A 25,291-nucleotide genomic window follows, 5' to 3' on the forward strand; every position below is an offset into this window, starting at 1 on the left:
CACCAAGGTCCAACACCCCCCAGCCTCAGAAAGGGCCACCAACCTCCATATCTAATACTAGACCAGGTTGCTCAGGGCCCCATCCCAGTTGGCTTTGAGCACCTCCACGGATGGGGCATCCACAACCTCTCTGGGCAGCCTATTCTAGGACCACACTTGAGTTGAAGATAAGGAATGAAAATGGAAAAGTCATCATTTGTGTCCAACAGAGTATTTGTAAAATATTTCAAATTATTTTTTGATTGTTCTGATCCGTACTATTTTTTCCAACTCTTATTTCTGCTCTAGAAAATAAATTCCGCAGTCAAATAAGGGTTCCCTTATTCCTGGTGTAAATGCTGAGTATGTGACTTTAGTTACTTCAAGCTTTTCTTCCTAAATCAGATATCACACAATTCAGGCGTATTGCACGTGGGTGGCAAATTCAGAAAACTGGAAATGCTATATTTGATCCTGTATTTATAACTGCCACATGGCATGATGATGGGTGATGTATTTCACACACAGTAATATATTTCTATCCTTTAACATAAGGTGGCATAATCATTCAGTATAGTTCATTTCTGTAAGTTCAGTTAAAGCTAGGGAGCCAAATAAGTTTGCTGCTATCCTTAAACTAATCATCTGCATCTTCAAATATCCACGGTCTCTTGTCAGCAGTCAGTTTTTGAGAGTTACTCTGAGTGATGCCATTAGCATCCCTCCACGACACGTTCTCCTAGTAAAGCACTAGTGATGGTGCCAACAAGCAGCAAGATCAAGACAGATGAATCCCAGCCCTCCCAAAGCTGTAACTGGAGCAGACAGTCCCCTTAGCCACACTGGAGGGAACCTCCTTTTTTAGTGACACATCCTAAAGCAAATGTACATGGCACTGAATGCTGTGAGCTGCTTGCAGGAAACTGTATTGTCTCAGTGGGGAGGTTGGGAGGTTTAGCAGGGTAAGTAGAGTTTAAGAAGTAGGCTAGTCCTGATGCCATTTGCATGCTGCTGGCAATCCCACCACTTCAGAGGGCTGCTCTCAGACTGAATTCATTACCATCTGAGTAATTCCACATCCAGGTTGTCTATCGTTTATATTTCTGAGTGAAGAGAAACAGCAGAGAAAAAGAAAATAGTTTTCCTGTGCATTGTTATTTTGCTCAGTGAATAATGATACTCCCTTTATTTCAGGGATACTCTTATGTAATCTGCTTGAACTCTAGACATAGGCAGTGATTGCATAAAAACAGGGAAAATATGGAATCATGGAGACTGGTACTTATTAGAGGATTTTAAAATAATAACACTGTGATCTTTTAATTAGATATTATCAAGTTGGGCTTGCTGTTTAGCTATATATATTTAACGTGGACTGCCATAGCTGTTTAATGATGTTAAAAGTTTTAACAGCACTGTTGATACCTTTTGGTAGGGCTGCTTATACACTGTGGAGACTGTTGGGCTTGAAGGAAATTATTGTTTTCCCCATAGAGAACATTAGACTTACATCCACAAATCTGGTTGTTCACAACTTTTCAAGCAACTGCATTTTCAGTTATAACATACAACAGTGTTCTAACAATTATTTCCCCCTCTTTTGGGGAAAGATCAGCAAAAAAAAGCCTGAAAGTATAGATTCCATTTTTTTGTTTTTTTCATTTATAATTGGGATTGGGCTCCAGAACCTCGGCAGTGATCCATCAAACCTTGCCTCAGGAAGTAGGGATCAGTGTACAACAATAGTCATTGAAGTATACATGGACAGGAGAATTAAAGAAAATTTTAGGTTTGGTGGGTTTAGATCTATAGGCTGCTTGAATGATATTAGTTTTCATACAATATTTTAATGCTCGTTTTTAAGTATTCGCTCTACATCCACGGAACAAAAATGCAAGAATATCTACCAGAAACTCTTTATTTGGAGTAGTGGCACTGTAGGGTTAGAGGAATCTTCTGTAGGGCGTTCATGGAGGGAAGGATGCCATTTATTTTTTTCTCCACATGTCCTTGAGAGAAGCTAACATATAAATATCACAGCACAATTTCATACAGTGATTACAGAGGAGGCCATCAGAGAGGAGAAATCTTAGTGCCAACTAAACAGGGTTGCCAACATTTATTTTAGTTCTTACTTACCATGATCAAACAGGAGCAAGAATTTTTTCCACATTTTTTTTTTTTTTTTTTTTTTTTTTCATGAGCCAAATCGACTCTCAAAGAGCACAATAATAAACCGGTAACAGGAACCAGATCTGGGTGGTCTTTTGAAGCTTTAATAGGAAAATATTTATCTTTGTACTCGCACATGGAATGGAGAAAACACAGTCCTAAGGGCTTTTGTAAGCAGTAAATAAAACTGATTGCATATTTTCATCTCTCTAAAGCTTTCATTAGGAGTAAGTAGTTAAGGTTTTGATGGGGAGTTTTACTTAAAGTGATTGAAGTGCTATAACTGAGATTGCATGGTATGCTCAATCTCAAGAGGTTTCCTAAGGTAAGTGTCTGAGTCATACCAGTGGGAAGAAAACAGAGGGATTCCTAAAGCACAGCAATGGATAGGCTTATTAGAAGTTCAGAGCTGCAGCACTGATGGTAAGTGCAATATCTTCAAGACTAGCAGGAGAAGATTTGGCTGAAACCTTGCAGATATGATTTTCTCCTGTGGCTGAAGAAACCAGCAAGATGCTGACAGTAAGATGTGGCTCTGGCTCTTGGAGCTGGATGCCAGATTTGCTGGCCTTCACAGCTAGAAATTGGGCACATCACAGCCTGCTCTGCCTTGCTACACTACAGAACTTTTAAAATATTAAATACACCATCAACAAATCCACTTGCTCTCCAATTGCGACTGCAACCAAGCACAGATGCCCCTTGGCTCTTATTCACGGACAATCATGTGGTCCTGAGCAGTGCTTTTGGGGGTCAGAAACACAGCACCTCTGTGTTATAGCACAGTTCCTGAAGGGTTTACACCAATGTCCTTCCTTCTAAACACAGCAGCAAAGTCAAGCATGCATGATTTACTGTTGAATGGTTCTATAAAAAAAAATATTTTACTTGTAATTTCTGCTGCTATAAATAGCCATGCGGTGACAAACCTCCATGGACTGCAGCAAAGCAAACACACTCTACTCAGGCATTACACTAGTGTACACTGGCACTAAATGCAGCAACAGAGCATTTATAATTTATTTTAGATGCCCACAAAAGAAGCCCAAGTAGCATCATTGCTGTGATTACCACAGTTACCTGGATTTTCACCCTTTTGCTCTGCTGAATTACGTAAGGGATACTGAATTTGGCTCACAGACTTGCTTGGCACACAAGTTTAGCATCGTCTACATTTTTATCTCAAGACAGAAGGAAGTGAAACCTGCTGCTGTTTGTGAAAGGAATCCAGCAGAAACTGAATGGTTTATGGCCACTCTGCCATTCTGAGCCATCATTGACTCTGTTGATGCAGATTCCTACATACATGGAAATCACCTTTCTGCAGATGTTGATTCTGAAACTGAATGAGGGCGCCAAGGGAAATAATGGTGCCCACTAAGGGGAGCTAGTTCCTTGGCTACTTGAGACAAAGAGAAGTTGAAAGCAATCAGCTGATCAGCTGTTGAGGAAGACAGAAATGGGCACTAAAAAACAGAGCTGCTGTTGAAGAGGAGTAACAGTCTTGCTAAAATTGAGCTTAATTCCCTAAGATAGATATGTTTAGAATCTTTGTAATTGGGAATAGTTCCTCTTCATCTCTTTTGTGTTTCTGTGATGGAATAAATGCTGGGATTCTTGATCCTTGTCATTGTTAATTGCTTTAGCTCCACGGAGAGAAGCATAATTTTGACTGTATCTGTTGGGCCATGAGACCTAGAGAAAATCCACTTTCTCCCATTCCACGGAATCAGTCAACTCCTCCTCTGAAGCAATCTCCTTCCTCAGCAGTGCATTTCCTCTACTCATCCTTTTTATCTTTCCTTGGCTAACTTTGTCTGAGACTGGAGTAAAGAAGATTATGAGAGAGGAGTAGCTCATAGGCAAAACGTCAGAAGCAAGCTCTGTCAAAATGCATATTTTTGAAGTAAATGTCGTTGATTTAGCTCTTAAATATTTTATATAGATACCTGGAAGTAGCAATGAATCATCACAGTTTAATAGTTAGTAATGCCTATATCTTCCTTTCTGAGGTGAAATTCTGATTTTCATAGGAATTCTGCTTGAGCAGAATGTGCTACATTTGGCTTTTATTGTGCAATAACAAAAACAACAAAATACAAAAGCCTGTAGTGAAATGTTATACAGAAAGTACACAGACCTTAAGGTGACACAAATAGGAAAAGTAAAATAAACTGTGTGTCATGCTGTTGCAGCTGTTTCACCTCTTACCAATTTTCACAGTCTATAAAATCTTGGAAAGCACCAGATGTTTAGGGGAAGCTGTCCTACTCTGCCTAGCTTTGGAAGTGAATGTAAGATTTATTCGTGCTGTATCAGTGCTATTTCAGTACTGGCTTTTGCACTTATAAACTAGGCGGAACATATAACACATCCTGTTGTCAGGCAGCCTTTTTACTTTCCTCTACTCCTCCTCACTTGTAGATTTTGGTGTTGCTGGACATTTAAAGTAACTGCAGAACAATACCAGAGCATGCTTTCCAGAGGATACTATTTGCTTTTTTACTGACAAATACATCTGGGAGCTTTCTCCCAGTCCTAACTTTAGCCAAAACAACCTTACAGTCCACTGGTTGTAAGCTATGCAAACCTATTCTGTTGTGTATGAATATGCACTACTATTTGGGATTCCTGCCTACGCAGAGACTGTTGGTGCACAAAATTATTACTTTTTTCCTAGTGCATGGTTTCTCACATTGGAACAGGAATAAAAACTGCTCATGCATACTTTCCAATCTCTCATAGCTCAGTGGTGCTGTAAAGTGCTGCTGTTCATTTTAATTCAGTGAGAAGAAGTCTTGTTGTGTTTAATACTAGGGAATTGCATGTGTTATTAGAAAGCCTCTGACAGCTGTCAGAGACAGAGACAACTTTCTGGATTTCAATCTTTCATAAAGGAAGGACTGAGGACCCTTATCCCCAGCAAAGCTGTCAGGGTTCTCACAAAATAGGATAAAACAGAATACCTTTTCCAAACACAGGGAGATCTCTATCTTTCCTCTAATCCATCCCCCATCAATTTGTACAGGGAATGTTGTATAGGTAGAAGAAAGAGAAAATATGTCTTGATGTATCAGTGCTTTATACTGTCTTGTCATCACTGACATGAAGGGATAATTGCCTAGCAGTTTACCTTGCCTTGAGGAAGTACTTGATGTTTTACATGGTATTTAATAAATTAGCATGATATTTTAACAGAATGTGCTGGCTTTCATGCAGTTTTGCTTTTCTGAGAGCAGGAACAATGAAAATGTGAAATACATTGACGAAGACAAGGGCTTTGCATCAAAGACTGAAAGTCTGAAGCTGGAAGCATTTCCACACTTCTGAGCACAAAACTTACACTGCCCAAATCTCTCAGTGGATTCAAAGCACCAGAAAAGGAAATCTCTTAAGGCCTGAGATCTTACCTTCCAGCTTTTGATTTGAACAGGTGCTTACCTTAACAGAAACTCTGTTATTTTAGTTTTTATCTTTTTTTTTTTTTTTTTTTTTTTTTTTTTTTTTTTTTTTTTTTTTCCCTAAAAGCCTACATTATTTTCTGTGATCATAATTAGTGATGATTCAGGTCTTGCATACTTTTTAACTTCAAAGGGAAAGTAGCTTTCACAATGTCTTTAACAAGTGGGCATTTATTTCCTATCCACTCTTATTTAACTTTCAGGTGATGAACTAATTCTTCCATTCATACCAGCAATACCATGGGTTTCCCCCATACAGCACTAGTTTCCTTTAACTAGTACAAGAAACTAAGAAGGCATGCCTTTTTGCATCACTATTTGCACTTTTGCTTATGCTATTTTTGTAGCACACTTGATACTATTTGTCATTTTGCTTACTCTGATCCATTTTTCATCCTGTTTTCTTCTCCCTATCCATCTTGTACCACCACTGTGCTGAGTAAGGTGAAAATGCATGTGTGAGTCAGAGTCATGCTTTCAAAGTCACATTGGTCAGTGGGGTTTGAAATTAGGCAGAGATTGCTGATATTTTCTCTTACAAAAGAAGAAAGTAATATTTTCCTTAAGTACAATAGTTTATCCCATTTTTTTCCAGCTGATTTGTTTTCCCCAGATTCAGTTTTGCCTGGGATGCTTACAAAGGTTTGATATATAACTAGTTGGTTCTGTTCTTTCTATATTATCATTATCATATTATTATTTCATCTGTCTTTTTACTATATATGACCGAAAACAAGTGAAAGTCTTAGTTCTTGTCTAAGGTTATTCTTCCAAGAGTTCTTCTGCTCCAGGGTATTTGTATGGCTGTTAAGGAGATTTCTTTCTTTGCTTATTAGTTAACTCGATTGAAGAATTATGTGAATAAAGCTTTAAATATGTTTTCAAGTCTTCATTCTACCATTTTGATTGTATGTTTAATATTTTCTCACACTAAAAGAGAGACGTTAGCACATTTTAACTGGGAACAGGGAATTAATAACTTCTCATGCATGTAACATTTTAAGTGATGTATACTACGTACTACCAGAATTAAGAAAAGGGGTATTGCAATTTATTTTGAATAGATGTTACACTATTTTCTCAACTTGCCGGGGCCTAATTTTCAGTTGAAGTACAAACCATCTTGGCCTTGTTAAGCTTGTTATCATTTCCTCAACCAAAGCTTTCTAATATTTCACAAACCATATAATAATTTAAATCAGAACTCCTAACACCACACAATTCCTTTTGAGATATGAAATATGAAATGTGACTTGCTCTGGGGTGGAAGTATCATTTTATTCTGCAATCCAGGAAGGTCAACTAGAAATGAAACGCACCTGCATTTGTTTCATTGCAAGTATTGACCAACAGCATCTTCTAACCTTACAGAACTCTGCAGATGTTTGCTATTACCAGTATTTCCTTCCACTAATAGTTAAACTCTTCTTACCTATGAACAGATTCCACTCAGTATCCAAATCAGCCTGATTTGCTAGGCAGCCCTTCATTACATTGAGGCAATAGTTGTTGCAAGGTTTCACAGTGGGAAGTCCTCTGCAGTAAGGGCAGTACAACATCTTCATTAACGCCCGGATGCACCCTGGGGTGGGACTGACCTGCAGAGTTTGAAGGGGGGAAAGAAAAAGAAAAAGGAGGAAATCAATCTCCTGTTCTGTGAATGCTGGGGTTGCTGAGATTATGTCTCTCAAGCAATAAGCATAGAAGGGGAGATCTGTGAAAAGATCTCAGCCTTTAATAACACACTCCTATGATGCTAAACAATTTCTACTTATTATCTTCACTCATTACAGCCAACAGTGACTTTCAGGAATGCAAAAAATCAACACTCCCCTCTTGATGGCAGCACTTTCTGCCCCAGACGTACCACATGAAATCTGTTGGAACTAAATGAAAAAGAGCCAGGAAATAAGTTGGACAGAAATTGACTGATTCTAACCAGGGGGATCCTGATGTGATGCTACACTCTTCTAACTCAAACCAGAACTGCCAGTCATACTGGATGAGATTCTCCTCTTTATTAAAGTGCACTAAATCCAAGATAAATCCAAGATAATTTCTATTAAATTATTCAGGCATGTACCATAAAAAAGGGATATCACTGTTCTCACACAAAAACAGCCTTCTATTTATTTATTTACTCATATTTACTCAGACAACTTCATAAAGGGATCAGACCTTTTTTTTTTTTTTTTTTTTTTTTTGGTGTATGATTTTGTCTTTCAATATCTGGAGCAACAAAAAGAGCATTTTACTGACAACAGCCTAATGCATTTCATGTTAAGTGTCAATATGGCATAACATGGCTGCACTTGTTTAACTTAGAACTGCCATCAGAGCCAATGGAAAGACACCATGTGAGATTAGGTTCTCAGTCAAAATCGTTACTGTGTTTGTGGCTGACAGATAGTAGTAGTGTGTAGCTATAAACATACATGAATGTCTAATACAGTTTTCACTAGAATCATACAGTTTTCCTGGAGAGGGAGAATTAAGGTTAGAGAAAGATTTCTTTCATAAGGACCCCCTGTCATCTCCGATGATAGGATCTTTCCTCCCATCTTTTTTAGCCATCAATATGCCAGGTGTCTATTCAGTAATACCTTCCATAACCAATTGGAGAGAAATAAACCTTTTTGGGGCAGTTTCTTTATCCCGTTTATTGCAGGGTAGGATAAATCGTCTTCTAGAGGTTATCCACTGAATACTCCATTCTTAGATTTAAACTGCCCAAATTGAACACATTTGATAACCACTTAGTGTTTGTTGGGTAACCATTATTTCCCTTTCCCTCTTATTTCCTCATTTGTTTTGTATCAGACTTTTAAAAATTTACATGCTTCTATAATGTATGTTTTCCGGACTGAAACTCTATCTTGCATTAAAAGTGCAAAATATTAGGTGCTACTTGCAAAATGTCTTGTCACAGTGCAGTGGAGCATATGTTTCCTGTGTCAGAGTGACAGTCTAGCACAATGACAGAAGGGCTACAGGCTCCTCAGTGATCTGAGAATTTCTGAACAAGAAAGTGCAAAGAAATGGCGTTCCTTTCACTCAATTTGTTGGCTTATGAATAAATGCAACAGTTTAATATGAATTGGAACTATTTTTTTCTATAGTCATGGAAATTTGTGCTAAAAGAGGGTGTGAAAGCATGAATCTCACTTTGCACTATAGCAGCCTGTGCTAAGATGACTGATAGTTTTTATTGTCAGGTTCATACTAAAACTGTAATTCTTTCTTCCTCTTTTTTTTTTTTTTTTTTTTTTTTTTTTTTTTTTTTTTTCCTCCGGGATTTCTTTTCCTTTTTGTGGTGTAGAATGTTTTCATCACACTAGAGCTCTTTTGAAAACAACTCTGCTTAAAGTTAGAGCAGATGCTTCTGACCATGCTCAGAGGTGACTTTTGCCTCACTTTCCTAGAGAAATGCATTTTACTCAAGCAACACTCTGATGGGGCGTGTAAAGGTATATTTAGCCATCCTTTTCAGATTGCTTTAGAACATATTGGCCAATTTCAATCAAATTTGATCTTGGACTTTAGGTCTCAGTACAATAAGATCCTACAAGCTTTTGGAAAACAGCTGGGAGAAGAAAAGGATATAGGCTCTGTTACTGCCTTTATTTAGGAAAAGACCGAATCATGCGGTCAGTTCCTCAAGGAAATCAAAGAGTACAAATGGAGAATGATTCTCTAAATGTACCAGGTGTTCAAAAAGCACTAAAAGTAGAAATTCAATGATATTAATCACCAGAAAATCCAAATACTAAGTATAAGTTTAAGAAAGGATTATAATCATTATTTTGACTATTCAGAACTACTTTTTAATGGTTAGTTGTCTAGTTATCTATATACCCCCAAACCTAAAACAAGCCCACTTTTACAAAAAGATTAGCAACAAAAGGAGGATGTGAGTAAAACACAGAACATTCAACATTACTTTGAAATTGCTGCTTAAAACTGTATTTCTGCTAGTGACCACTGAGACTTTTATTGGCAAAGTTACTTTCATGCTTAAAATTGTGCTTCTTTCTCTATCCAGAATTTTTGTCAATGTAAAGTTGTTGACTTCTGATTGACCTCCTAAGTTCAGCTGAAATCCACATGTTCTTCCATCTGTGCCTTCTCAAGCCCATGCTGGTACTTGTGCTGACAGCCCATATATCTATGGGATTTTGATCTTTTATGAAAATATACTGGTGCTTTCATTCTTGAAAAGCATAATTAGAGGAATAAAAACCATTCTGGTCTTTGTATTATATTTGGAACAACCAAATATTGAATATTTACATGAGCCTTATTTTATCACAAATTTAATCTAACTTTTCTCTGCTAAAGATCCTGATCGTATCTCTGATGTGCTAGAACAGGACCCTAAAGGCCAGTTAGAATATTTAATTACAACAGTTCAGTGAATTGTGAATTCTTTTTGTGTTGCAGGACAGCTTTATCAGAGCACTCTCTCCAAAGTAGTGAGAATAATTTCTTACCACAAAAAAAGAATGAGCTGAACCTAAGCCTCTCATATTTTATCTGGTTTATACTAAAACCATATTTCAATATCTTCTGTACAAAATGGTGGCATCATCAACAGCATTTTATAAGAAAGGAGGGTGTTCTGCTTTTGTTTCAAGAGAAAACCATTTTTAAGATGAGAGGCCAAGCTGCAACTTGAAGAAGAAAGCAGCTGGAGAAAACTACAGAAGTATTTGGTATATTCATCTTAATCTTAGACACAGACCTACATAAGCATCTCCTTGCTGATCATGGTGGATGTTGCAGATTTCTGTCTCAGAAGCTGCTATGCTGCTGAAAGAAAATATAAGCATGGTAAAATAAAATATCAGCTTATCTCTCTGAGGCCAGGTGAAGGGGTCTAGCTTAAATTCAAAATGTTTATGGCTAGCACCTTCTGGCCACATCCTATACTTCTACATTGTATTTGGCACTACAGCTCCTTTGGGTCCCACCTGGTGCCTGCATAACTAAAATAAGTATATAAAATGAATCATTGTCTTTTCTGATAAGTCCTTATGCCATTTTTTTGTTTATGTAGCCTGCCTCCAACTTAACAGTATAAACAGAAAAAATGAACTGTTTTCAAGTATAATTTCGTTCCTAGCCTAATTACTTCAAGAGTTTCAACTGGAACTAAGGGGATAATAATGCAATATTTATGCATGTTCCCAGGTCAGAGCCTGATCTTGCTTGTATTAACATGTCTCAAACAACTCGTGGGGAAATGCAAACTCCACTGAGACAAATAGTCCTCCCACATTCAACTACCAAATGTTGATAAATCTGTGGGCAACTTGGTAGTCTAATTTTATCATTTCCTGTCCAAAAAATGTAACAGCTTAATTCTAGTATTTCCTACCCAGAATTACAAACAAATTCAAATAAGACATAAGGAGAAATTAATGATGTTGCATTTCTGAAGAGAAGTCCAAAACTTTTAATTACTTTAACAATTGCTCTTTATTGTATTCAATAAACTAGAACTAAGGAAACTTTTTTCTGATAACAAAAAAATTGTTTCTGATCTCATTAAATAAGTCTCAAAGTAAATGTAACTTCAATTAAACATTTCGATTGATGTAGCTGTGGCCAGACTGATGTGTATTATGGCATGAAGAATTGCCAGAACCTGCTAGATCACCTATCCTAAGAGGCACGGGTCCTTTTTTTCTTTCCTTTGATGTTTAATTAAATTCAGTATAAAAACTAAATATCAGTCCAGTCACTCACTGCTTTACATCACGTATCTTTGACACTATCTTCTCAGCAGGATACAGCTACTACCTATTGATTTTTGTTATTTGTTTTTAAATGGGGGAACCAGATAAGGCTTTGCTAGTAACGTTTTTGTTGTTGTTGTTGTTACTTGTTTTTTGCTTTTTTCCTCTTTCTCTTCCTCTTTCTTCTCTTGAAACTAGATTTGTTCAAAGCTAGACCCAAGTGATTCATTTTCTTCTTATTCACATTTTGGCTTTTTTCACAAGCATTATATTACTGCTGATTTCACTTAATATTCTAGATATCAAGAAAGTTATTTTCAACAGATTTCAGTTGAAAATATGACAGAATGTATCTAATTAGAACAGAATATAAATATTCATAACATATTTGAATGTATTATTTAAGTGCTGTTTATTGTTTCAGTCTGTTTCTTCAGTTCTAAGATCAGAGCTCACTGCTCATATGGTACAATCTCATATATAAATGGAAATACTGCCTCAGCCATACTCAACTGGGAATTTATGCTGTAGAAGGGCACTTTGAAAATACTTGCTTATGCCAACCAAAAGTCTCATTTAATACTGATCTCCTAAATAAAAAATGCTGTCTACTTTTTTTTATCAGTTTATAGTATCCCTGATGACTGAAAGATAGAAGAGCTGTTTTGAGGACTATGGTTTGTATTTGTATTAACATCTTTGACTTTGTGCTTGAATTATACTGAAATAAAAGTAAAATGATACAATCAGTTGAACAGCTGCAAGATTCCTACAATTCCTGTATACTATGTCTCGAGAATATGACAAGGTACAAAACATACTCAATTTAATTTTAATAATTTCATAACCAATAAACTATATTTTCTAAAAAATATATCATTAAAACTTCAGCATGTTCTTAAATTTTTAAAAAATAAATAAAAGAAACAGCTGAACTCAGAAGTTTAATAACATTAAAAAAAAAATTACATGAATACTATCTGATACAAATTGTTCAGTATTAAGCACTTACTCCGTTACTACTCAGAGGAACCTTTTTTTTTCTCCTTAAGAGTAGTAGCATTTAGAAATTCTGCTTTGAGATGCCCCTTACCATTATTCATAATTTTTACATCATGAGAAATTATATTTCTTTCCAACACTTATTAAAATATGGGCTATATTTCATACTTATTCATTTCAGTATATCTATAATTGTGTAACTCTATGCATAGTTCTAGAAGGCAGAAAGATACCACTCCTCCATTTTGAAGGTGAAAAACTTAAACATCATTGGTAATTTTAATAGAGATTTAGGTGGATAAAACTGGAAAAGTTCTGCACCAGAAAATTTCAAAGCTGCTTATAAGCATCACTCTCATCAGTGTTATGCCTAAGTTATAAATATGTGTAGATCTGAAACTGTTTATAGAAAAATATAGACTGTGAGAGTCATGAGGAGGTTGCACTTAAAATAGCAAATCTTTATAGGAGACATGAATTGTGGAATTTCACAATTTTTTTTTCCATGGAAGTCAAGGTCAAAAAATCACAAGGGCAAAATGCTCAAATGCTTTCTGAACTGTGAGACTGAATATCTATATGCAAAGGAAAATAATAGCTTTTCCTACTATTAGGAAACTGAAAAGAATTGCACATCAGTTTACTTGAATATGGAAAATTCAAATTTAGAAAGGTACTTGAAGAGCTATAGTCACAGGATATTTTGTAAAATGCTAATTATTTTTTCTCTCTTGTGTCACTACTTGGTGATGATTTAAACCTTTTTTTTTTTTTTTTTTTTTTTTTTTTTTTAACTTGGTGTTTATAATCTGAAATGCTTGAACACTCACGTCTGGATGTTAAAATGTTCTTCATAAATCCTGTTTTACATGTCAGAGGAATAATCAATTGCAAATGAACTAGGTGTAAAGAACATTGTTTGCTTACAAGGATCATTAAACCAGGAATTTTTTAGACTGAAAATAGCTCAGGTTGAGAAAATAGTTCAAGATACAAGGATTAACATCCCATGAGATATTACTGAGCTGAAAAACCTGCCCTCTAAATTGTCTAGAAAAATATTTTTCTTTCTCATCTGCTGTGTGAACAAGCCCACATTAAATAGAATTTGAGGTGTGGAATCCATTTTTCCAGCATTGTAAGGGCAAAGATAAGGAGACAAATCTTTGAAATAATCTCTTCCTTCCACTCCCAGGAGATGAAAAACTTCTTGTTATACAGAAATAAAGAAAGAATCTCACAGCTGTAAGGCTTTTCAAATTCTACCACCTCTTCTGGAACATGACGTTTAAGAAATTCTCTTAATGAAAAGTATGCTTTCCTACTGTATCTCACTTGAAAGAGAGTATGATTATTGCTCCTGTGCTTGTGCAAAATGTATGTGGCTTCAGCTAGATAAGAAGACCTTGACTTAATGGGAAAGCAAGCACTCAATTTTCCAGTTTTGAAAACAGGACTGAGTAAGTTAAACTGGTCAGAAACAAAATTATAAGTCTGAACATGCACAATTGTTTAAACAGAAAATGTACAACAAAGTCAACAAAAGCCCTCTTGGTGCTTGAGCCAATAGGAATCAAATCAAGAGTGCAATTCTTGATTTATTCTTAAGTGTAACACTGCAATTGGGCTTTATCTCCAGAGAAAAAGAGGAGGTAGCCAAAATGAACCATTCAAACACTGAAAGATCGCTAAGAAAGATACTCAATTTCTGTTCCCTTTCTGTGGCCTGGACCTGTTCATGACTGTGTTAGACCAAACATTTATCATTTTCTCTATTGCAGCTTTTATGTATATGGCATAAACATTGTTTATGGGGACTTGCAGTACAAGACAGCAGGATGAGCAATGAAAATGACCTCAGTGACAAATCAGACAGTTCAATAATATTATCAGATGCCTCTCAGAAGTCTAGGAGACTGATAACACAGAGAAATAAACCCACAATACTGGTGAAAGAACCAAAGCAAAATAGATTTAGATATGGCTGAGAGCAATAGGATCAAATTCCCCAGAACCTTCTGTAATCTGGGGAACAAAACAAAACATACAAAACAAAAAAATAGATAAAGTGTAGAATTTTAGAAGAGATCTTTAGTATTATTTTCTTGACTAGACAGAAATACCTAAATCTGACATATGCTCCTAAGTTTATTTCTGATTCATTTCAACCTAAAAACAATCATTTAAAATAGGTGCGTGTTACTGTCTCTATGTTTAGTAACTACATAAATGTCTTCGTGCGTATCTTAGAAGTTAAGAAATATGAATCCATCTTTTCTTTCCAAAAAAGATAGCAGGAGGATATTGCTGAGCAATGATGTGCAGTTGTTCTGCAGAACAGTCAGTCAGGAGAAGAATGAAGTTGAAAGATGCGTTAAGAAAGTATGGTGAGGAAAAAAGTCCGGATAACGTTCTGTACAATCAAGCAGAAATGGATTTGTGCTCATTGGGAGGATAAGAAAAGTTACAGAGATGTAACAATACTTTACGTGTTGCCTAGGTACAAATTAGAAATTTAAGGGGAGGTCCTTGATAAATTGGAAATTGAACCCCTGGATCATCAGGAGTGAAAATTCTGAGAAAGAGTTGAGATTTAAAAAGAAAATATCTGCTACAGCAAAAGATAATGATCAAATCAAGCAGTTAGACATATTGTGCAGCAGTATCTGGATAAGAAAATGATGAGAAGAATGACCAAGTTAGTTCTACTTATAACAGCCAAGAAACTTGACATGCAGAATAAATACCTGAGAGCAAAGTCTTGCTGACTACCTATGATTGAGTGGAAAACAGAAAAGCATCTGAGAAGCAAATCTATTTTCTCAAACAGAGAGAGCATCAAAACTGCTCTGATCCCTCATAAGTACTATCAAGAACTCACAAAGAATTCTTGTTCAGCATTCACTGGCCTGTAAATTATTTTACTGACTTAAAAAGGGCATGAAGATTGGTATAGAAGGCTGTAGGATGTCTTACTTGTGCAGTGTCAGCAAAAGCACACTAGCCCCGATGAGAAAGAAATAAATGAGGACATAATATTGGCAGTCTTGGCCAGAGATAAGTTATGCAATGATTTGAGTTGACAGGTGACAACAGATTGACCTGATATGTTCCAGCATCTTCCTGCTCTAAGATACACAGAGTTCTGATGCAAAAGACACATTGAAGTTAATGGCCAGGTGATCAGGATTTGAATTCGGTGATAACGGGAATGTCCTGGACACAGCAAGTAAGGACATGTATATTCCTTACAGATGCCTTCCGATATGACAGATGAGTTGTTTAGGCTGCATATAGCACAGAATAAAGAGTATGAAGTAGATGAACTAGGACTAAGAGTGGGGTATTTTACTAGAAAGAGAAATAACATTATAGAGATAACAAAGTAGGCATCTCCAAGGTTGATGTCTCTGTTTGAAAAGCTTCATCCTTCAGGAAAAGCTTCATTGCTTCAGGAATGAATGCTAAGCCTACTTTGAAGACTGGCTTTTTGTTGTAGACCCTCAGTCCCCATAGAGAGCTGGTTGACTGGGACACAACAGAATATAACACTTATGTCTCTGCTTCATTTCATGATATGAAAAAAGCACAAGATGAAGGATAATAGACAGGACAGTAAAACAAATTCCTTGTGGATCATACAGAAGTACAAATGTCTTAAACTATTTCATGACCTCTAAAATGCAGAAAGCTATCAGATCTTTAGCGCATCCCAGGAAGGATCTAGTCAGACACATTGCCATGAACTAATAGTAAAGAGCTGGCTCCTCATTATGAAACACAATACCTTGGTAATATATTCAGAGTAGCACAGAAGTAGAGAAATGCTTTATAAATAGCTCACCATCTATTTATAGGAACCATAAATGCCCACTGCATTATGTGGGACCAAATCATGTGAGATCACCTTATAGCTCCATGTTAACATTTCCTCTTCTATGGTCTTTCAAGTCCTCTTGTTAAATTTTCAGAAAGCTACTTGTAAATATAAATACCATATATTAAATATTTAACAGATGCTCAAGTGCATCTTGGGATGATGTCTATGGTCTGCAATGACCTGTTTATGGGATATATGCCCACATTTCTGCTGAGTATTACGCTTGCTGCTTTTGGAACTGCATAGTAGAAAGCAGATTTGTATCTGCCTTTGTAATGGAGCTATATTTTATTTTATAATTTTATTTAACTTTATCATTTTATTTATTTATTTTTAATATATTGCTTGTCCCCTACAGGCAAAATGAGATGACAGCAGAGGGATCCTTGTAAGTGTCCATGTGTTCTACTTCCAAGTAAATATAAAAGGAATGTAGGAAAAAATATTAAACTGAGAAAAGTTAGGAAAAATAGTGTCACTGCAGTAAGAATGTCCCCTCTTTTCAGTGTTTTGTCTCTACGATGTGCACTAAACAAGAACGAAGTGTCTGCATAAGATGAATATGTAATACAAAGCCAAATATGTAAATTCCCTGAGAATATTTTATTGAATATTGTTAAAACAAAGTAGTCCTGAGCAAAAGATCAATCTTTCTTCCACATAAACATATAAAAATTAAAATTATGTACAAATACAGTAATATGTTGTGCGTTTTCTTTACTCTGACAATTAACAGAGATATCAATCATCTAGCAAGATGCCTCCAATAAAAATTATAGCTCTGGTACTACAATTTTTGGAAAATATTTTAGTAGAAAGTAAAGATATTGTACCTTTGATTTGAAATAAGTGAGTATCAAATAAAGGAAAATTCTTTGAGTTTAAGCTTGTTATTTATTCATGCTTTCAGAAGTCAGATCAAAACCTACACTACAAAAACATATCTGACAATCAGATTTGCTTTTTCCTTTTAAGTAGAGACAGACTAAATGTGAAATTTACTATTAAATCTTGACTTATTCTACCATGAAATTTTGGTTGATGTACAAAACAGAAGCAGAGTGTACAAGCATATGAAAATATTTCTTTTAATGTTTCATTCTTCATAAATCCTCAGTAGGAAAGTTGTTCTTTAAATATTTTATCTATTCACAACTGAACAGGAAAATGCATTCTGTTTTGACTAGGACCTAAAAAGCAGCAGAGCTGTGAATGTGAAAATTAACAGTAGACATTTAATTGAGAAAATATATAGTTTAATATTATTTTATTTGGCTTAGATAGTTTGCCATAATCAGTTTAAAAATAATACTTTCAGTTATGACCACAAATGACTGTAGTCGTCTTATTTACGTTTCTCACTTTGTCAGCTGCAGAAATCACTCATGTATGCATTATGATTTAGATCTGTCAACAGCCCCTGGAAACACTGATCTTAAATCACCCTCAGTGGGTTGGAAGTGCTCTGTAGTAAACACTGAAGCCTTTGTCCCAGATGCAGTCTTCCTAGCTGTTGTTTAAGAACAAGAGCATTGTCTACTCTTACTGCTTTAATATCTGATACATCTTCACCTTGAAGATTTTACATCAAATGGAATTGAAGGGCTGAGGAAGACATAACAGCATGAACCTGATACTGCAATGTTTCTAGGTACCATGGTCACATTGTGACTACATGACAGGATGAGATATCTGCACATAAAAGCACCATATGTGTTCTGATCTTCTTCGTAGGTATACTCTGGATCCATACTGCTTCCACACATCTTTCTGTGTGGGCTGTCCATGGCCATACTACCACCACCACCACCCAGCACTCAGTGTAACAGACTAAATTGTGCAGTGGAATGAGGTGGCCCTGAATTCTCTTATAAAAAGTGAAAGATTTCCTATAACCTGTTAAATGAATCCTTGCTAGGTAGCAAAACTCTATTCATTTTGGATCTGAAAAGACATTACCAACATGAGTGAATGACATCTCTAAGTGGCACATGACTGAATTTACAACCAGCTAAATCAGAAGGTCCAATAAAACTAAGGCACAGCACAATGTAATGGCTACCTGGCTGTAAATTTCTATTTAAGCTATTCCATCGCCATTTGTCTTTATCTGATTAAGCCACCTGATTTATAAAACATGTCAGAGCACAATTTATGTACAGAAGTATAATCTACCTGGTGGTCTGGGCTCCAGAACCACAGGGATAAAGATGCTCAAACCATAAAGTGCTCTTGGTGCCAGATATCCATTTATAAAGCCCGCTGAAATATGTCTCATCATTACCATCTCCGGTATGGATGAACTGTCACTACCACACTACCACAACCTCTTTCCAAACCTTTTAAAATGAAGGCAAGTCTCTGTCAAAAGACAGTTGTGCAAAACACAAGGGTATTTCACAAGTCAAGTGAGATTTCCTCATCAGTGCAGCAATATCATTCACCTTCAGTGAAAAAGGCAACAAGGATATCACTTCTGTAAACCTTTCACAGAGAAGACAGATTTTCCAGAGGGTGTGAGAAATGCCACAGACCCAACAGTGTCATCTATATCAAAAGACTGATACTGGAACAGTTACTGAATGTGACATCTTTAGCTCAGGAACTACAAAACAGTGTAAGCATGTAAGCTTTCACCATGTCTCTACACGTAAAAAAGAAAATATTGTTTCTGACAGTACCTCCAGAAAAATACCGTTTTTAAAGATCTGTGTCTAAAAAGGGTACTCAAACTCTTGCTCAAAAAACTAGAGGAAAGACAAAGCCTTGTTTTCCTTGTAAATCTGCAACTGAGTGATAAGCGCACTGTCAACCACCAGAGTTCAAATTCTTATTCACATGGTCAATGGCAGTAAAGTTGAAAGCTGTGCAAGGTCTCCTGGACACCTCATTCACTGCCTGGATTTGAAGGATTGCTTCCAGAGCAATAGAAAGAGTAAATTTGTTTATGCTTCCCTGATTTTCAGAATCCTTTCATACAGTACTTTAAACATAACAGCCAATTAAATTCAACAGCATCTGAATTCTGCAGCACAAGTATCTCTGCACCAGGAATCAAATTGAGATCACCTGACAATTCCTCATGTCAGTAAAAAGACATCTGATAGATGGCCTCAAGATTAATTACTGAGACCAGTTTAAATTGGAAGCACCCACTTTGCTCTTTTTTCCCTGAAAGACGGCCTTCTATCTTACAGAGAAAAAACATAGTTTAAAACTAGTATTTTTTTTTTGTCTTGTTTATTTTACATCTAATTGTATAATGACTACTCTGTACTTCAGTCCACAGTCCAACAAAAAGCTTTACACACTAGCAAAGCTTTCAGAATAAATATTATATGTAAGGAATGGTTGCCATCTAGTTGAAAGGCTAAGATTTCTTTCACACTTCACATTGGAAGTGTAAAATTGCTTGCTAGATTGCAACTATTCCTTAGGAAATCTGTCCCTTATTTCATCAATTTGCTTTTTGCAGCATCCTTCTATGTCTGTTGATTATCTTCCATCTCTAACACCGCAAAATTTTCACCCTGTGCAAGTTCAGGCACATTTGTGCAAGAAAAGTGATGAGAACTAAGAAACACAGCATACATTGTTCACAGACATATCTGTCATTACTGTACTTAGTGTCTTCTCACCAGTTACAAAACTAGTAAGCAAAAAACACTTCACACTACACTTATTTGTTGATCTTATGGCTGGTTTGTAAGCGATACCTAGAGGTAATTACATGAAGCTATTATGCTATTTTCTGCTCTGACAATGACTTTTTATGTATCTCTCAAGAAAAGTATTTAAATGAGAGTACCATTTGAAGGAGAAAAATATGTAAACCAAAAGTTTACTCGACACCTTGGACTAAATAACATTTGGCTTTTTCACTCTGAGTCTTGCAGAAGGCTGTGTTTGTTTCAAGTACAGATTTATTATCTTTGACATTCTGTGAATTATATGGGATATTTGTTCTTTTAATTTAAAAATATCATATACAAAAAAAAAAGATGAAAAAGCTTCTACAAATATGGTGGGAAGCAGCTAGGTTCAGATGAAACTCCAAAGATTTAGTTTTTATTATAAAAAAAAGAAAAGGAATTATTTTTCTATGTTTGATCAGTGGTAGTCTAAATCTCTCATTAATTTTTAATGAAACTTTAGTCTCACTGAGTTGTGATTTTCCCTTCAATATAATTATTTGTTTAAGACTCATATCCTGAACAAGGCTGGGTTTGTCTTGTAGTATATATTACACAAGCAGGAAATTAAGTGCATCCATGTTCTAAAACAACAAACATAACCCTGCATGTAAGATGTGTATTCTGCCAATTCTCACACATTATTTTTCAGAAAATAGCACAATGTTCATCAGTTGCATTTTCTTCAATTCTAGGTGTTCAAAACCAAAAACTGACAACATGTGGGGCTTGGTCTGGATATGTCATCTCAAATTAAAAATAAAATAGTGAGCCAAATTAATGAGAACTTATTTTCAGTCACAACTTTGTGACTGAGGTCTGAATCAAAATCAAGCAAATCAAGAGCAGAGAGGTGGCCATCCCTCTGTACTCAGCTCTGGTGAGGCTGCATCTTGAGTAGTGTTCAGTTTTGGGCTCCTCACTACAAGACATTGAGGCCCTGGAACGTGTCCAGAGGAGCGACTTAGGGAACTGGGATTGTTTAGCCTGGATAAGAGGAGGCTCAGGGGAGACCTCATTGCATTTTACAACTTCCTGAAGGGAGGTTGTGATGAGGAGGAGCTTGGCCTCTTCTGCCAGGACACAAACAGGACCAAAGGAAAAGGCCACAAATTTTATCAGATGAGGTTTAGACTGGACATACAAAGGAACTTTCTTTCTCCGAGAGTGGCCAGGCACTGGAATAGCCTGCCCAGGGAGGTGGTGGAGTCGCCATCACTGGCAGTGTTCAAGAAGTGTCTGGATAGGGAGTTAGGAGATATGGTTTAGTGGTTTTCTGTAGGTATGGTAAAGGGAGGACGATTGGGCTAGATGATCTTATAGGTCCTTTCCAATCTTGTGATTCTATGATTCTATGATTACTTAGAAGATTAAAAAAAGAAATCAAAATTATTTTGAGTATTCAATGAATTCTGGCATCATTATTTAGATGCTTTAATTTAAACTTTCTTAACAGACTTCCATAGCAAAGCCCTTGATGTTGTTTCTGAAGTGTCAATGAAGTACTCAGTGAGTTCTTGTAAACCTAACTAGTTTGTGTCAATAGAAAAGTTATAGTCCAAAATCTTAGGGTTCTTGAGACCATAGAAAACAAATACAAATTTAAATCACACAAATACAGAAGGAAAATCTTTCAAACATATTTTTGAGTACAATGTAAAGTACATTTGGTCTGGAAATCTTCAGATGTTTCCTGAATGCAGAATTATTTCATTTCACTGACTGTCCCGAATGTAAGAATGAAAATGTATTTGCTTGCCTGATTCTTGTAGGAAACTGAGAGGAAGTGGCATTTGAAGTACAATAAATGAAAAATTTATTGTAAATTCTCAACTCACATTTTGAACTACGAAGAAAACTGAAGAAGAATCTGCAGACATCAAGACCAAGGGCAACTGATTCTGAGAACCACTTATAGTACAAGTCTAATTAGATAATGATTTCAGTTCAGTAAGATCACATAATAAGAATCAATAATCAGACCACTGATCCGACACTAATTTGCCCTTATATAGTCACTAAATTTTGTCAGTCATACTTTTTTTGACATCCTGAATTAACCACAACTATAATATATGAGGCAATAGAAGCTTTTTCCCCCCTCCAAAAGCTGCAGTGACCACTTTCTGAATATGATTTGTGCAACAGAATTCACATGTACAACACATTGCTTTAAATTCTAAAATGCGTAACAAGTGTAAAAATCCTTGCCCAAAAAAATTTTCCACAACATAATGAAAACTGTCATGTGTTTAGCTTAGCCAAGCTTTTGTTGAAAAACAGTCTCCTTCCTTTGCTTTATGACTTGCATATTCTTTGGAAGTAAAAACTGCATTTTGATCTTAGAAACCTGAAAATATGTCAGCAATATCAACATAAAAAGATACAAATGAAAACAGTATGACTGTCATGCTGTGAAATTATTTGTAAGTTTTTGGGTCTGTTGCAGGAGAATGTCATTGTGTGTGTGCATGTTTATGAAGAATCTTATGATTCTGTGTGTTAGTGACTGACACCTGCACTACATTTTCATTTTGCCTGGATTTTATTTACTTGACGAGACTTTCTGCTCCTACAAATAGGAAAGGCTCCTGGCTTCATCCATCTCCCTGTACAGATTTACTAAAACATGAATTGCTTCAGAAAATTCTAAGGATATTCTTTTACAGCTTTAAAATCATTTGAATGCAATGCAAACATAAAGTAGCTCTCCATCCAGACTGATAGATTGGGACTTATGAATAAACAGAATTTTCACTTCTGGGTTTGTTAAGAAACGAGACACAATGAATCTTTTCTGTTCAGGAAATATGAAATGTGCTCTTTCAACTCCTTCTAAAGATTTCACATTATGTAATTTCTTTTCTCGTGATACTTCATTAAGTTACACAGAAAACTCATTATCCTACCTCTCTGAAAAAGTGAATACAATAGCTGTATCTTTTTATTAAGAGAATCAGTTGCAGAATTTTTACTTTCATGGAGGCTTAGAAACACTCTGTTCTTTGGAGATGAGCATACTCTTACCATGGAGGTAAGAAGAGCTCAGTCCATCCCCATGGCGAACCCCCTTCTACTTACTAAAGCCCACTTTGATCCTGATGCCAGATGTGGCCAGGCTGTTCTCAGCAGGATACTGTCTTGTTTTCAACCTTTGATTAGGAAATAGGATCACCAGCTGTTTTTCTGAAAGGTCTCTTACTTTTCATAGTCAGCGTCAGTTCCTGAATTTCAGCTAGCACTCAGTGGACTGTAAGGATTACACCATCAGCGCAGAGAGAAAGGAAGCTTGGTATCATTTTCTGTTTTATGTTCCTGTATCTGTGGCATGTGAAACACAGAAGGGCAAAACATGTTGATGTAATTATTAATATCATTAATATCTGCAGTGTGGAAGTCAGTTGCAAGGAGTGAAAGAAAGTTTACTTCCTCATATATTTGGGCTTACTCAATGAGATTTTTCTCAACAGTTTTAGCTTATATTATAATTTGCTAAAATTTCAGGCAATTTAGAAATGAATAGACACCAGAATAAATAAATAAAGGAACAGAACTTATGAAGAGACTGAAGAGCTTGGTGATACTGATAAAACACCAATCTGTTTAATTTTGTGGAGTTTTCTAATATACATTATTCCAATATACATTATTCATTTCATCTTCTAAATTAAAACTTCCAGAAGTAAGCAAATCTCTGCTGGCCATTATCTACTGAATACATCAGATGATAGAGTCCTAAAGGAGTATGAGCAAACTTTGAAAGGCTATGTCTCATTCAACATAATTTGAATTTAATTCCTTGTTAACCATTTGTTTTCTGCATTGAAAGACAAATATAGGAGAACTGAAAGGAACTGTTTAACAAAAATCCAATACAAAGTGAACATCTCTCTTTCTAAATGTGGTTTTTGAAAAGTCACTGGCACTCAGATGATCTGCAATTATTTCCTACTAAATCTTTATATATATGGTTTAACTCCTGTGTTTGGAGGTCCAAAGAAAAATGAATCCTGTTATTTAAATGTTTGAAAATTACTTTTAATAACAGCATCATGGTGAATATTAAAACTTAATTTACTGTATTAATTAACAGCCATATTAAAAAATCAGCTATTGGGAGAGAGTCTGAGCTGATATTTTAGCACTGTATGTGCTCAGTATTGCAAAACTTGGAAGGATTTTTTTCCAGCACTCTATTTAGCTGATGTTAGCTTTGCATAGTATCCCAGAAAGGGCACCTAAATAAATCAAGACCAAATAATGCTGAGATTATATTGATAAGTTAGAAATTGCTATTTCATCATCATGACTGTCAGGGCATCATGGAGCACCGAAGAGAATCAAAATAGTCTTAAGTACAAACAGTATTTTTTGCCATTGGTTAGTAACATATGAGTATGTTAAAATGTGCTTCATATCTCATTATCCTTTTGTTTCTGGTGTCTTGTATGGTACTGTAGGGAAGACAGAGACAGGAGAGCTATTTGTAAACAGAATAAGCTAATGGTTAAAGAAAAAACATTCTCTTTCCATACTGGTAAACCAACCACTTCTTTTTTTTTTTTTTTTTTTTTTTTTTTTTTTTTTTTTTTTTCCTGGAAGTTAATGAGACAAATCTAATATCTGCTTGTCCTTCATCCCATAATACACTTACTACAAAATCACTATTCAAATTACAGTCACATCTTATTAGACAACAGATGGTCTTATCTAAATTGGTTGGTTAATGCAGGTTCATGATTTCATATTAATAAAGTCACAAGAATAAATGAAGCCTTCCTAGAATTCTTCATGAAGCCAGGCATGTCTTACAGTTAACAACTGCTATTCAGTAAGAAACAACAAACTTATGGAAAGGCCATTTGTGAAAAATCTGTTACTGTAGTTTGTGATGGATCTTCATTGTCAAGTTCCCTAGGTGCATTTCCTCTACTACTGGAAGGTCTGTTTTCCCATTGTGATGTATATGCTAATTCCATGAAAAGTAAAAAGCGAAAGAGAAGATAACTCTTATAGAAAAATCTTCTTACCCTACATAACATTCAACTTTAATTTTGTAGAAAAGATTTATTCTCTCAAATGAGTTTTTATGTCAAATAAGCTTTTCTAAACATGTACCTGTTCTGTTATAAACCTTCAGACACTGTTAATTTTTTAATTTATTTTTATTTTTTGTAGAAAATTGACCACAAGAATTTTTGAGTTTTCAAATTTAGGAATATTTTTTTCTTTGGTACATGCTTTATTATTATTATTATTATTATTATTATTATGTAAGCACTTACTTGGCATAGAGTACTACAACCCTAAATTAAAATTTTTACCTCCATTATACAAATTTTGCAGACACAAAACTAAACTGTTCAC

The 25,291-nt window shown here is 35.6% G+C and overlaps 1 protein-coding gene across 1 annotated transcript in view; it reads right to left on the bottom strand.

Annotated features, from left to right (window-relative positions):
- GPC6 (glypican 6) overlaps positions 1-25,291 on the bottom strand; it is a 697,654-nt gene that overhangs the window by 191,061 nt on the left and 481,302 nt on the right. Inside the window, exon 4 of the mRNA XM_072349696.1 lies at positions 7,045-7,210. Coding sequence (XP_072205797.1) covers positions 7,045-7,210 — 166 coding nt within the window. The remainder of the gene's footprint in view (positions 1-7,044; positions 7,211-25,291) is intronic.

Source organism: Excalfactoria chinensis, chromosome 1 (assembly GCF_039878825.1).
Source record: "Excalfactoria chinensis isolate bCotChi1 chromosome 1, bCotChi1.hap2, whole genome shotgun sequence".
NCBI classification, from domain to species: Eukaryota; Metazoa; Chordata; class Aves; order Galliformes; family Phasianidae; genus Excalfactoria; species Excalfactoria chinensis.